The sequence below is a fragment of the Scomber scombrus genome, chromosome 11 (genome assembly GCF_963691925.1).
Source record: "Scomber scombrus chromosome 11, fScoSco1.1, whole genome shotgun sequence".
In the NCBI taxonomy this organism is placed as follows: Eukaryota; Metazoa; Chordata; class Actinopteri; order Scombriformes; family Scombridae; genus Scomber; species Scomber scombrus.
The window spans coordinates 12,711,007-12,726,180 of NC_084980.1; the positions used below are offsets into that span (position 1 = coordinate 12,711,007).

Sequence of the window (15,174 nt, forward strand, 5' to 3'; positions counted from 1 at the left end):
TGGTTATGTAAACAATGTCTGCGTTGGTTTGGAGACTTTCTAGAGAGAACCTCAACTAGTGTGAGGGGAAACAACCTAAATAACATCTGTGCTGGCCTTTACGAGAAAACTCAACCATCAACTTTGTGGGCACACACACACACACACACACACACACACACACACACACACACACACACATGCAGTGCACACATGCACTCAAGATAACACCTGTATGTCATTAAAAGTGGTGACTAAATACCGGTTATCATGTTGTCCTTTTATAACCAAATACATTTACAAGAACCGTCACACAGACTATTTTACTTACCACAGAGACAGGTAATGCATGCTTATAATCACATTATTAAAGACAGATTCAGTAAATGAATAAAGGCTGTAAGGGTAAAATACTCACCAACACAACTCAGCTGTAGATATATTTGCAACTGTTTAGTCAGTTTGAGAAGATCAACCTCATTATGACAAAACCTGCCTCATGTCACAGAGTCACTGTGAAGCTCCTACAGTACACCTGGGGAAAGATGGAGCATGTTTTTTTGCCATGGAAGTGATCATATCGCTGTTCTGCATGAAACATCAAACAATGTTTGGTTTGGTGCCTTTTAAAAAGTAGGACGAACGACATAGAGGCAAAACAACATCAAGGTTGTACGGTGAAGTGCAAGACATACAAAATAGCTATATTTAGAGTGGAACTCCATATTCCTAACCCCAAAGTGTGTACCCTCCTCTCCACCCACACTTTCCTGGGCTCCCTCCTTTTCTTCTAGACAAGCTATATACCTTTGTAAATGGGTTACCCCCATGCAGCCACCCACGCATCAGGTACAGTATAAAAAACCTGGGGCATCCTGTTATGACTTCTGGTTTCCTGTTTCCTGTGAAAAATACAGCCCCCTCACTCTCACACAATCATGCATATACACAAACACACTCATGTACTCTGCTGCTTGTCACACACCAAACAAAGCAGGGCCAGCATCAGCTGCTAATATATTAGTATGTACATATAATGTTGGCTCCAGTATTTGGGAATGTGGTCAGTATAAATGTCTGCCACATTTGCCACTTGGATTCAGTTAATGATATAGTGGCATGTTTTTTCTATTTTTTAAAAAGGAGATTGGGTATATTCTCGTGGTCAGTGTTAAGCGCTGTGAAATATATCTGCAGCAATGTGTGTCATTAGGCTGTAAAATGACAAGAGCAGCTGTTTTCCCCCGTTCTTCACCACATTTAATTTGTTTTTATTTCATGTATACATCTTCTCATTTCACATGCCAGAGAGGAAGATGTACAAGTGTCAAGGGACCACTGAAACAGCAATAACATCGGTGTGTGCTCGTGTGTGAACTGTTAGGCCCCCGTTTGCCAAAAATATGAAAATAACACTGTTTGTGACACACAACATGCTGCCACTGCACCAACCCCCGCCAACATACCTGAGCATCCCTCTCCGCAGGGGTTAGCCGCATCACTCTTAATGAGCAGAAATCGTTGTACCTTCCTGTGGTGCTCCAGCCTGCCGTGCTGAATGCTCAGTGACGGTGTACGTGGTTAATTGTCTTGGCACAAACTCAAAGCCATGTTTTCCCCTCTTTTGTGCGGAGGTTTCTGTTGATGCTGGAACAGAATTTCGACACACTAGCGTACTGCATTTTCTATATGTGTGTTTTGGATAGGTGCCAGTTGTAGCCTTGTTTATATCTGATGCAAGTCTAAAAGCAGCAAAAATCATGTTGTTTCTGTTTGTTTAAGTGGGCCTTTACATTTCATGGACTCTCACACTCACTCTTTCCCTTGTTTTTTAAGAGGAAAAGCACAATACCACCCTGTTCTTTTTCCTCATTTTTAGCTCATCATCCCTTCCCCCTTTCTTGCAGATTGGAATTCATTAGCAATCAAAGAGCCACTGACAAACGCCCAATCTTAATTACCCCTTCATTTGCATATTTGCATATTAATGACTGCAGACTTTGCTGTTTTTCTACTGCAGTAGTTCCCCTCCTATCAACACTGCTCAGACTTAGCCACCACACATGCTGCAACACTATGTGTCTTTCTCACAGCTCACGGCCTTCTACTTTCAGCATGAAGTCGACAGACATTTGAGGGAGACATTTCATTATCACTGAACATGAGCCAAACAGATGAATCACTATGCCTGTCATTTAAGTGGAGGATGAATGTATTTAATCATGGCTTTAGTTCACTGCCCCGCTTTTGCCTTCTTTCAACATTAGGCATTAGATAACTTTGTGGCAACAACATATACACAATACACCATACAGTCTATGTAATGTATATTTTGAAATTTCTGTTCAGGAACATATTTAAGTATTTATACCAAAGTGCTTTGTGCTGTGCACCTAATATGCCGCCCCCTTCTGGTGAAAAGGGAATAAATGAAGACATCATGTTCTCATGTTACAATACAGACCATTTACTGACAATTACAACTTTATAAGGAAGACACTTAAGATGATGATACCATTATAAAAACATTCAGATCTTTACTGAAAGGAGGAAGTACACAGAGGACTGAATTGCCCTTAAGCTGCCACAAAACAGGATACACTTCCATGGCACATCCATGTCCTGTTGTTTGCATTATAGTGTATACAAAGAAACTACCATTTGTTTCAACTGAGACTACTCAGCTTGTAGCAATGCAGCTTGCACATGAGGTAAAAACTGTCATTTGTTACAGCAAGTACTGTGTACTGTCCATGGCTGAATTTCTGGTATTTTCAGAGGCAGCCTCTGCCCCAGTCCAGCTTATCTGTAGTTGGTAGCGGTACAAGCTGAGGATGCTGCTTTAAATAACATCATTATCGTTGTAGGCTGTTACATTATTTTGCAAAATTTGAAGAAATCACATCAACAAATTCAGAAAAACATCACAAAGTCAATCATTTCTTGCTAACACAGACACATATGACCCATCCTGTCCAGTAAAATAAACACATCCTCACAGTCTCAATGTGTATATGCACAGATGTCTAACTGTAGCTAATTGTAATGTCTGGGATTGACACATTAATGCTGTCAACTTCAGAACACAATGTTCTCAAATATTTGGAGAAATGATGTTGTTATTGACTTCTAAGAATTATATATCATTAATAACAGAGCTCCTGTAGACTGACTTTCCTGCAAACAGGAGATACAGTAACTTTACTTGCACTTGACATGTCAGCAAATGATTTGATAGATGGAGCCTTTAAGGATTCACCTGAAGGAGGATGTGGGAACTGAGTTTATTGTTCTGGCATGTGGTTTTAGGTAGCAGCTTCTCAGTATTTTTATACACACTTACTGTAAGATTGTGCATTCAGATTGCAGTGTGTGTAGGAGTGTTAGGTTGGTTCAGCCCCCTAGTTTTACAAAGCCAGTTTCCCTCCTCCACCTCAGACCACTTGATACATAATTTGTTCTGCAGCAAAACAAAAAACAAGTGCAAAATAAGTTAAAAACTGAAGATTTTAACTTTCCACTGTGCTCTTTGATCATGTCTGGGGATGTTAGTAGACAATCCACATTTTATTTAAATATATTTGTAGTAGCTAGTCTGATCAAATTACCAGTGCTTTTTTGATTTTGTAACTCATTACACTAATTACTGTGTCCAAGCTGTAAAAAACATTACAAAAAAACAAAAACTCCATATTTCCCTTCATCAAACACACATAGGAGTTGTTAATTCCAACGTCCACACTGATGATATGCATTTAGCAGACTCTTTGGATATGATTCTTGCAAATGATTTTGTACAGTTTTTGGCTGTTTCCTACATTATCAATTGCTTATGTCATTTTTTAAAATCATAATGTATTATACTGGTTCTCTGTTGAATAGTCTCACCACCCAAAACATCTAGCCATTAGCTCATTGCATAAGTTCACTGCATTGGCTTCCCGTAAAATTTAGAATAGAATTTAAAATCCTTCTCCTCACTTTCAAAGCTCTTAATGGTCAGGCTCCATCATATCTTAAAGAGCTTATAGTACCTTATGTACCTACCAGGGCTACTTGTGGTTCCTAGTATCTCTAAAAGCAGAATGGGAGGCATAGCCTTCATTTATCAGGCTCCTCTCCTGTGGAACCATCTCCCAGATTCGGTCCGGGGGGCAGACACCCTCTCTACGTTTAAGAGTAGGCTTAAAACTTTCTTTTTTTGATAAAGCCTATAATTAAGGCCGGCCAGGCTTGTCCTGGACCAGCTCCTAGTTTATGCTGCTATAGGCTTAGACTGCCGGGGGACTCCCACTCCCATGATGCACTCCCCTCTCTTCCTCTCTCTCTCTCTCTCTATCCATCCATCTATATCCATTAACATTCATGTACTCCTAATGCATTCAATAACCTAAACTTCTTCCCCGGAGTTGTCTGTGCTTTCTCGTCTCACAGGTAATCTGGGCCTGTAGACGTCCGGATGACAGATTCCAGTCCTGGAACTACTAGCTTCAATGTTGATTTTCAATGTGCTTCTCTCTCCTATCCTTCCTCTCTCTCCTCTCTACCCCAACCGGTCGGGGTAGATGGCCGCCCACTTTGAGCGTGGTTCTGTCTGGGGTTTCTTCCTGTTAAAAGGGAGTTTATTCTTACCACTGTCGCCAAGTGCTTGCTCATGTGGGAATGTTGGGTTTCTTTAAAATGAAACCTGAAGAGTACGGTTTAGACCTGCTCTATGTGTAAAGTGCCTTGAGAGGACTTTGTTGTGATTTGGCGCTATACAAATAAAGATTGATTGATTTATCACATGCAAAATAGTTGAACCAGTTGTCATAGTATGTCAGGCATATTTTATATACATTTCTGGTTGACTATTTCCTTAAATGTGCCTAAATTGATGAATTACTCACAGGTGAATGTTGACTTTCACTAATAAAGGGGAATATTTGAAGCATTATATAAACCAAAACAGCTCAGAGCTGCAACTCATGAACCTTCAATTAGCAAGCATATATACACAGAGAATAATGGAAGAACAACAAGGAAATGAACAGGTCTAACATTCTGGAAGAAGAAGAGGAGTATGGCTGCCTGGAGAAAGGTAGGGAGACAAAACAGGAGGAGAGGTAGAAGAGGCCAAGGACATAGACAAATTCCTGATGTAATATGTAACAGCCACAATTGTGGACCATGTTCTCAGCGATGGCCTTATGATGGCTGAGGATGGTTGAAAGGTGCAGCCGAATGTTGGGAAAACAACCGCGTCCTCAATCATTCAAACGCCTCATAGACAGAACAGGTATGTAATCCAACAATGTGCACTGTACTGAGATATTTATTGTAATACTTCACATCACAGTATTTCACTTGCATTTTGCAGTATCAATCTCAATCAATTGATCAATCAATCAGTCGTTCAATCAATCAATCTGCAGAATTAAGAAATCCAGGATAACTGAAAAAGCGAGGCTCGACAAAGTGTCATCAATGCATCCTGGTGGCATGATCTATTGCACGTTCGCCAATCCAGGATGAGGATATGCGAATATGTCAAGCCAGGTCTAATTAATTCAGATACCTGCGTGTTCACGGCTTTCTTACATAGACCACTCGATCGATCACAGATTTACTGATGCAGACATGGAAAAAATGCGTGCTGCACCTCTCACCAAGTGAGCAATAGCTTCTAGTGGAAACTTATGATGAGGTGAAGCTATATGTTCAAAGAGAAATAAGTCCAATGTAATTAAACTGAGGAAAAAAAGCAAAACGAGTGTGTAAGTTGTCCATATATGTAAATTTATTTACATTTGTCATTTTCACAATGAGCAGTTTACATTTTGCCTTAAAAGTGAGCGGTGGAAGTTAAAGTGATGGTTCAGCGTAATTTCCACCTAGCGTCATATGCACCATGAGGTCTATCTAATCACCGCCTCAGCCCTTTTTTTTTCATTTGGTCGCAAAATAGTGGAGTTAGAGCCATCAGCCGAATGGCTTAGTACAGGCGCTAATGGAACCACCAGTGTATCTCGTAAATTACTCCACTAATAATGCCTGGATTGTTATCAAACTTCTACAGTAGTACAAATAGGGTCTTTACTCATAAATCAATGCATTGGAAAGTTTGTAAGTACACTAGGAGTTTATTAAAATAAACACTTACCTGATGGCTTTTACTCTGCTGCTACTGCTAAAGCTGTAAACTTCTCGCGTGATCACTGAAATACCGTGTGATCGCGCGAAATCCCGCACAGATTCGACGATGTTTACAGCTTTAGCAGTAGCAGCAGATTAAAGCCAGCTTGTATTTTAAGAAATGTCATTGTCATCAACACAGTTTAATCATAGTTTACATCAGAAAATACTTTGAGAGTACTGTGTTTTATTGACAACACAGCAAAGGTATTTTGACTATTTTGTTTGTAAACAATGACAGGAGCACTTGTCATTCTGACTTGTTCATTGACATAAATATTTACTTTAGAGACATAAACGAAGGATTTTGAAGAAGTTACAGGCTGTTGACAAGTTAAGCTGTGAAATGTCTTGCTAACAAACACATAAACAAAATTTAAAACATATAATAGTCTGAAAGCTAGTCTGATTTTTTTTTTTTTATGTATGAAACACTTTTATAAATATTTTATAGATGCAAATGATATTGTTTACTCTGTACTACTCAGTTTTGAGAAGACCAGAGAAGCTCAGTGTCTCGTAAACAATACTAATGTCTCACCAATACATCGGAAAGAAATATATGAAGTTCTGAAGGCTTTTGTTATTTTTTCAGCTGTGGGTGCTCTTGCTAATTTCTTTACAGCGTCCAGTTGTATCTGACTGGGTTGTAGGTGTTTCCTTGGGAGAGCAACAGCTATAAGATACAAAGAGAATCAGGGACAGAAGAAAAAGAGAGAATAAATGTTAAATTCATACATGAGAGTGTAAAGAAACTATAAACAATGCATGAGAAGAGAAATCTCTGACTCTAACAGTTACAGCTCGAGACCTGTGTGTGATGCAGTAATCACTGAAGGCCCGTTTAGGCCACATTCATTGTCTCACTTTCAAGGAATTCCCATCTAGTGCTTTCCTAGAAGACTAGTGAGGGTATTTATTTCAGTTAATCATTACACGCATGCACACATACACATATAGTGACATACCCTCTGATGGGTTTGGCTTGGCTGATGAGGTCAAGAAGTTTGTGGTTTCTGGTATCTGGAAGCAACATGCTCATGACAGCAGCCATGATGCTGATTGTACCAAAAATAATGTATGGGAGAACCTTGTTGTAAACTCCTGCAAACAGAATAATAACAGCAATAAAATCAAAACAAACGCTAAGGCACTAACACAAATGTGAAGTTAAACTAAAACTGAATCGAACTTTTGGAGCTGTCAAAGAAAATTACATTGTTAATCACTACATTGCAAACAGAGCCATAATTAATGTTATTAGTGCAAACTGTACTTTTCCTGCTATATACAGTGCCTATAAAAAGTATTCACCCCCTTGGATGTTTTCCCCTTTTATTGCTTTTATAAATTGAATCATGGTCAATATTATTTGGCCTTTTAAAAAATAATTTACAAAAAACAACGCTTTAATGTCAAAGTGAATACAAATTTCTACAAAGTAATGTCAATTAATTAAAAATATATAATGTAAAATAGGTGATTGCATAAATATTCACCCCTTTCAGGTCGGTTTCTAGTAGATGCACCTTGGGCCGCAATCACAGCACTGAGTCTGTGTGGATAGGTCTCAATCAGGCCTGCATATCTGGACACTGCAATTTTTCTCCATTCTTCTTTGCTAAACTGCTCAAGCTCTGTCACGTTGCAAGAGGATCAGACGTGAACAGCGTTTTTCAAGTCAAGCCACAAATTCTGTATTGGATTGAGGTCTGGTCTTTGACTCAGCCACTCCAGAACATTCACCTTGTTGTTTTTAATTTAACATTTCTGTGTAGGTTTCGCTGTATGCTTTGTGTAATTGTCTTGCTCAAAAATAAATCTTCTCCCAGAATAAATCTTCTCTTGCAGACTGAATTAGATTGTCCTCCAGGATTTTGCGATATTTTGCTGTATTCATTTTCCCCTCTACCTTCACAAGCGCTCCAGGGCCTGCTGCCAAGAAGCATGTTGTGTTTGTGGTGATGTGCAGTGTTTGGTGTCCACCAAACATAGCGTCCAGTCTGATGGAGAAAAAAAGCTCCATTTTGGTCTCATCAGACCAAAGAACCTTCTTCCAGTTGACCTTGGAGTCTCCCACATGCCTTTGGGGTGAACTCTAGTCGAGATTTAATATGAGTTTTCTTCAACAGTGGCTTTCTCTTTGCCACTCTCCCATAAAGCAACAGTTGTTGTATGCAGAGTCTCTCCCACCTAGGCTGCTGAAGCTTTTAACTCCTTCAGAGTAGTCACAGGTGTGTTGGTGACCTCCCTCACCAGTCTCCTTCTTGCACGGTCACTCAGTTTGTGAGGACGGCCTGCTCTAGGCAGATTGACACCTGTGCCATATTGCTTCCATTTCCTAATGATGGATTTAACTGAACTCCAGGGGATGTTCAGTGACTTAAGTGAGTGTTCTTTTGTCTTCATGGTGTAATTATAGCAGGAATACTGATTATCCAGTGACTGGACCTTCCAGACACAGGTGTCTTTCACTGTACTCAGGTGATGTCCATTTCACTATTTGTAAGAATACTAGCAATAATTGGCTGGACCTTTATTGAATTAGTTCAGTCACTTTTAAGGAGGTGAATATTTATGCAATCACCTATTTTACATCATATATTTTTAATTAATTGACATTACTTTGTAGAAATCTATTTTCACTTTGACATTAAAGAGTTATTTTTTTGTATTATTATTTTTTAAAGCCAAATTATATTGACCATGATTCAATTTATAAAAGCAATAAAATGGGAAAACATCAAAGGGGTGAATACTTTTTATAGGCACTGTAAAAGTCAAAATGTCAGCTGTGAAAAAGGCTTAATAGTCAGATTTGTTTTGGGAAAGATAAAGAAAGATTTGCTAGCAAGATTTATGTTAAGAACATATGGGGCGGCTGTTGCTCAGGAGATAGAGTGGGCCATCCACTAATCGGAAGATCGGTGGTCCTCCAGTCTACATGTCAATGTGTTCTCGGGCAAGATATTTAACCCCAAATTGCTCCCAGAGAGGGAAGTGATCAGTGGTTCACAACTTTTTTCCTGAATGTACCCCTATTCTATAATTTAGTAAACTGGCATTCCCTGACAAAGTTATTATATTATATTCAATGCATGACAATAACAGCACAGAACAACTGATAAAGTGTCTCTCTGTCTGTACATTTTTAAAAAATGTTAATCTATCATATATACTTAATAGGTTTCTTTCTGACAGATTCAGTGTTTTATTCTCCCTGACACATGACTATTGTTCTTTTGTTACATTGGTTGTTTTAACTGTGTACTTTTCTTATGCAGGATGAAGCTATTTATCAAAGTGAAGGCTCTGTGAATACACTTTGTGTTCATGTTTTCTGCTCTTATCCTCATGAGATTTTTTAAATAACAATCTAGACTTTAAAATTAACAAGTACATTTAGTTGTTTTCTTCATATAAATTAATCAAATACTTGGCGACCCCTAGTGGGGATCTAGATAATCACAGACTGTATATTGATATTATATGTTTTGTATGTATTTAAGTTTGTGGCTTTGCAAAAAAGCTATGATTTGGGATTTATTCATTTTTTAAATTCATGTTAAATAAGTGGAGTGTGTTAAAAACCTTTTTAAATACATTTTGGTTACAGTAGTGCAACAAATAAAACAATAGAAACAAAAAGAAGCAAAAACAAACTTGCCTATGTAGATCATATAGGGGCAGATGATGGTGCTTATGCGTGCAGCTGTCGAGGTGACCCCTAAGCCCATGTTCCTGACCACAGTGGGCATCAGCTCAGTGAAAAACACGTAGATTAAGCAATAAGCAGCAGACACACCTATTTTTCCCACCAAAGCTAACACCTGGATCATGACCTGCATGTCTGGAAAAAACAGAGAAACGTGACTTTTAAGCAATTTCACCAATCTCGTCCCTTTGGAGATTCCTGATTCAGTCTTATTACTTAGAAAATACACACCTTCAGGAACCAGCTTTATAATTAGAAGCATGATGCCACAGAACATCAGTGTGGTGAAGAGGAGAGTGGGTCGTGGCGCTCGATTAACCAGCAGCCAAGAGGCAACATATGCTGCCATGTCAATGGCTGCAGAAATGAAGCAGTTGAGGTAGACATTTCCATTGAGGTTACTAGTGTTGAGAGAAAGACCGTAGAACACCATGGCGACAGACATCCTGCAGAAACACAAAGTCCAGACTGGATGAAGATGGAAGAGACTGCATGCTCAAATTATGTTAAATGAATGGTCAAAAATCTAAAGGACTGTGTCTTATGTAATGAATGCAAATTAAGTAGCAAGTTAACTACATTAATTAAATAATTAATTAATTGAGTAATTAATTAAAGGGGTCTGATATCCAAAAGTGATGAGTTCTTTATTTGTCTAACATATCTGTATGTTTATAAGTTAGTTACATCACATAAGGAAATTATTATACGCATCCATATTTAGGAAAGTTAAAAAAGAGAAGAAGAGACATTATTTCTACATTACCATATAAAGACACCTAGAACTGTAATGTTCCTCATGTTAGGGGTGCGTATCAGGTCCACATAAGTATATGTTCGCTCATTTCCACCTTTATTTTGCTGAATCAGACATATTAAAAAAGAAACAGGACAGTCACATAGAGTGCAACACTTGATTACAGTTACAGTTTATGGGGCTTTACACACTTTATACTGGAACACATTGGCTTTCAGAGCACAAGGAGTAAAAAAAATTGAATAAATACCATTATTTCCAAGCACTCGCCAGACCTAAACAGCACCTCAGGGGCAGGGACTCTGTTCCTTTTGGCAGCACGGCGTATGACAAGCTCAGCCTCCTCCACCCGACCTTTCTGCAAAAGCCAACGAGGAGACTCAGGAATCAGCCTGAACGGAAGGAGAGACAGATGTTCATAAACACCACAAACATTACGGACCAGTTAAGATGGATTTTAGATGGTAAGGAAAGTATCTGCTCTCTGGGAAGGTGGGTATGTGTGACGTGAACTTCACAGAGAAGAAAGAGACATGACAACCATAAACTGAACTGATTGTATTTAATAGATTAAAATATACAATTTGTATTTTGTATATTAGGCAACAAAACTTCTGTTGACAGTTAGTCTGTAATATAGGGCTCTCCCTATATTACAGACTAACTGTCAACAGAAGTTGTCTTTTGTCTTTTATCATAATTTTGAGTTTGGTTTATAATATTCAGTTTCATTCTATTTATTCTTGTGTTCTTTTCTATATTTTTCCTTGTATATATTTACATATATCTATGTTTTTAAAAAAACTGGTTTAGTGCATGTTTGAATAAATGTGTTATGTGCATGACAGAATCAAATGAAGTCACAGAATCTGATGTATGCATAATTACCTTTGATGATCAAACAGTCACAAACCAGATACAATTCCCAGCATTGGGAACAATCAGTTCAGAAAGTTAATTAAAATAGAGGAAGATGCATTTGTAAAAAAAAAAAAAAAACCCCAACAAAACAATAATGTGACATATGCATCAGACTAACCACCATGTTGGAATAAATAGGAAGCCGGGGACAGCAGTAGCCACCAGCAGCATCCTCCAGTCTCGTATGAAGTAGGCAAAGAGCGGTATCAACGCGTAACCAATGCCAAAACCTAGACAGTGGCCCAGCAGAGTGTAGCTCAACCTGGAGGACTGGCTCAGCATCTCAGACCCTGACCAAGAAGTGGATTGAGAACATAGCGATAAGATGAAAGAGAACATGTCAGGTAAATTCCTCCCAAATCAGAAAACTCTCTGCGGCCATACTGAATTCATTATTTCACTCAGTACATTGCCTTTAATGCATCACTTCTTTTAGCACAGCACGCCGGTGTATGTATGTGAAGCCCCAACATTGACAGTCTCAGCACAGTGCAATAAGTTTCTACAGTTCTCCTGAGGGGGAAACATATCACCACCCATGCTGCTGTAAGTTAATCACAGGAAAATATTAGATAAGAGATGAAGATAAGAACTCCTTTGAGACAGAAGTGCGTGTGCTGTCGCACCAAGTATGAGTGATGGAAGGTGATTGGATATCTGGCCAAGTCCTCTAAAACAGTTGAGGACACAGAACATGGCCCAATTGACAGAGGTGGCCTGGATCAAGGCAGTGACTGTTTGTAAGGCCATGGTGACAAAAAACACCGGCTTTCTGCCAATCCTGTAAGACATGAAAACATGAAAATAACAGTAAACATGTGGGTATAGGTTTGAATAGGTAGTTCCTATCTCAGTCTCTGACTGAAGATTTTCTGCCAGCAAATGTATTTTGGTGTGTTTAGAGAGACTAATGAGCAGCTGACATACTGTAAATTCAATGTAAATCTGTTTAATGCACACTTTTAACTCTGAAGACTATATCTTTACTTTGTGAAACTCTTTTCAGCACAGTTTACATTCAAAAAGCATTTAGCTACAGGTTAAGGTGATGATGAAGTGAGGATGATCATATTTTATTGAATGTGACCAGTAAGTGGACAATTTCAGGTTTTTACATCCTGGGTACCGAGGTGAATACAGAGGTGGTGTGGACAAGTGTGTCCTTTATGTGTGCAGTGGTCAGTCAGCATTCCTAGTAAGCTAGCACTCGCTGTGTTCACTTAAGTTGAAAGGAAACATCCCACACAGAAAAGATGGCGCCCAATGCTGATGCTGAGGCCACTGAAGTACACTGAACTCATTACCATGTTTATGCTGGAAGTAGCCATCGGTGGAGGGTAAACGGTGGCCATAAAGGAATGCACATGATCAGCAACAATATTCAAGACTGTGGTATTCAAATGATGATTGATCAGTATTAAGGGGCCCAAAATGTGCAAGGAAACCTTTCCCCACACCATTACACCTACACCAGCCTGGACTGTTGACACAAGGCAAGTAGGGTCAATTGATTTATGCTGTTGACACCAAATTCTGACCCTAACATCTGCAAAAATGGACTTTCATCAGACCACTTTTTTCCCAATCTTCAACTGTATAGTTTGGGTGAGCTGGTGTCCACTGCGCCCTCAGATCTCTGATCTTGGCTGACAGGATGGGAAACCACCGTTGTCTTCTGCTCTTGTAGCCCATACACCTCAATGTTCAAAATGTTGTACATTTTGATATGCTGTTCTGCTCACCACAGTTGGGTTATGGTAAGGCATTTATCTGAGAGACTGTAGCCTTTCTTTCAGCTTGAACCATTCTCCTCTGACCTTTTCTCATCAACAAGGCGCTTCCATCTGCAGAACTAAGTGTAAGAGTAAAATGAGTAAACCAGTAGACTATAAGAGGTGTTTATCCAGCAAACATTGAGATGCTAAATTCATTTGACAATTGTTTGAATGTCCTTTGAAGAGGTCCTCTAATGGTTCAGAAATAGTTCCACAGTGCAAGTTTTGCCAACGTCTGAGACATTACCTGGCTATCAGCTGGATGTCCCCCCTCCCAAATAAATAGCCTGTTGTTACCATCATCAATGGGCTTTTTAAGCTCGGCTGCTATGGTTCATAGCTTATACAGCTTTATACAACCTATCTGTCTAGATCAATAACTTAATATAGCACTGACTGTACCTCTTGTCAATGCTCTGGTTGATCAGTGTAGGTTGGGTGGTGGATGAGCTGGGGTGGAACCTGATTCTTCAGGCCTTTATAGATGAACAGGTCTGGGACTGTTTTCTTTATACTCTCACTTTGATACTCTCACTAGGTAAAATCTGACATTCATCTTTTTTTTATGCTGCATTATTATATTACTATTACTAGATGTAAATGTCAGTAGATGTTTGTATTATTTAGTCCTTAAATTAATCCATTAAGGAGCCATTCAAACATTTAGCCTGATTTTCAGAAACATATTCACTGCTTGTGGTGTTGCTTGTAGCTTTTAACGTGTAGTCTTGTAGTCCTTGACTTTATGCTCTCTACTTTATATGAGAAAGTTTGTTTGGCATTTATGACAAATGCTTGTGGATAAAGGGTGTGGTATGTTGTACAAGTCCCTTGAGGCAAATTGGTGATTATGTGATAATGGGGATTAGCAGAGAACAGAGAGATCTTCCTGCTCAACCTAATTTTAAAACACATTTGGTATCATTGTGATTCAACATTAAAACCCCTTATTTATTTCTACTTTTATTATAACTTTTCCAAAGTCTTCTTGTTGGCCTCTTCTTAGCCAATTTGTTGGCATGGTCTTTTTATCGTTTGTTTAAACGTGTGAATATTTTATTATTTTTCCCATCTAAACTTGTATTATTGGTATTGTTATCATTATCATGATCATTATCATTATAATTACCATACTATTTCTATCATTATCAATTAAATTAAAATAATTTCAACTCAAATTGAGACAAATATAGCATTTGACTTTATTCATCAAGTGACCAGAGAGCTGATAACATTAAGGGCTTTAAAAACAACCAAACAATGTATGAACAAAGGCTTTACTTAAATTATTTTTTCTATTCACGTTGTACATACAGTATCAATACTGTACCTCAGACACAATGGTCGAGGTGTATATCTCAGTACTGAAGACCCATCCATCCAGACATTTCTCCGTGTCATTACGCAGTCCTGCTGTCCAGTTTCCAGTATCCAGTATGTATCGAGAACAGCTGTCAGGTCCGATCCAGCTGCTCCGCTCGTGAAAGGGAGCCTCAACATCTGTGCCATTACGCGAGGAGTTGATCGGTGCTTTGCAGTGGTGCTCGGGTGTATCCGCAACAAACACCACAAGCACCCCCATGTACCCACACGGAATCGCGCTCAAACTGAGCAAAACAATTATTAGGATTTGAAAGAGTCCGTAGTCACCCAAAAAACACGTGATTTCATCGAAATCTGTACTTTTTTCACCCTGCATGGTGGACTACAGAAACCAAGTCTGTTTCCTGTATCAGCAGACTCAGCAGACTCAGACTGTCTTGGATGAACACTGATAATGCCTGTTGTTTGTTTGTTTTTTTTAATAAACTTGAGGCTCCTAAACTGGCACAACTGGTTTGATCCTAAAGCTA

At 38.9% G+C, this 15,174-nt stretch overlaps 1 protein-coding gene across 1 annotated transcript; it reads right to left on the reverse strand.

Moving 5' to 3' along the window:
• Positions 1-6,744: 6,744 nt before the first annotated feature.
• LOC133990815 (organic cation/carnitine transporter 2-like) lies at positions 6,745-15,020 on the reverse strand. Its single transcript, XM_062429222.1, has 9 exons — positions 14,652-15,020; positions 12,173-12,407; positions 11,665-11,836; positions 10,876-11,017; positions 10,635-10,729; positions 10,100-10,314; positions 9,821-10,003; positions 7,122-7,257; positions 6,745-6,829 (listed from the first exon to the last, which is right to left on the reverse strand). The coding sequence occupies exons 1-9, from the start codon at positions 15,018-15,020 to the stop codon at positions 6,745-6,747; spliced, it is 1,632 nt and encodes a 543-aa protein (XP_062285206.1).
• Positions 15,021-15,174: the final 154 nt, after the last annotated feature.

Excerpts from the sequence above, each read along its gene's own strand:
- LOC133990815 (XM_062429222.1), bottom strand. The coding sequence starts at position 15,020 with ATGCAGGGTGAAAAAAGTACAGATTTCGATGAAATCACGTGTTTTTTG. Across the intron at positions 10,004-10,099 it reads TATAAAGCTGGTTCCTGAAG|ACATGCAGGTCATGATCCAG; the intron begins GTGTGTATTTTC and ends TGTTTTTTCCAG. Across the intron at positions 6,830-7,121 it reads CAAGCCAAACCCATCAGAGG|CTGTTGCTCTCCCAAGGAAA; the intron begins GTATGTCACTAT and ends TGTATCTTATAG.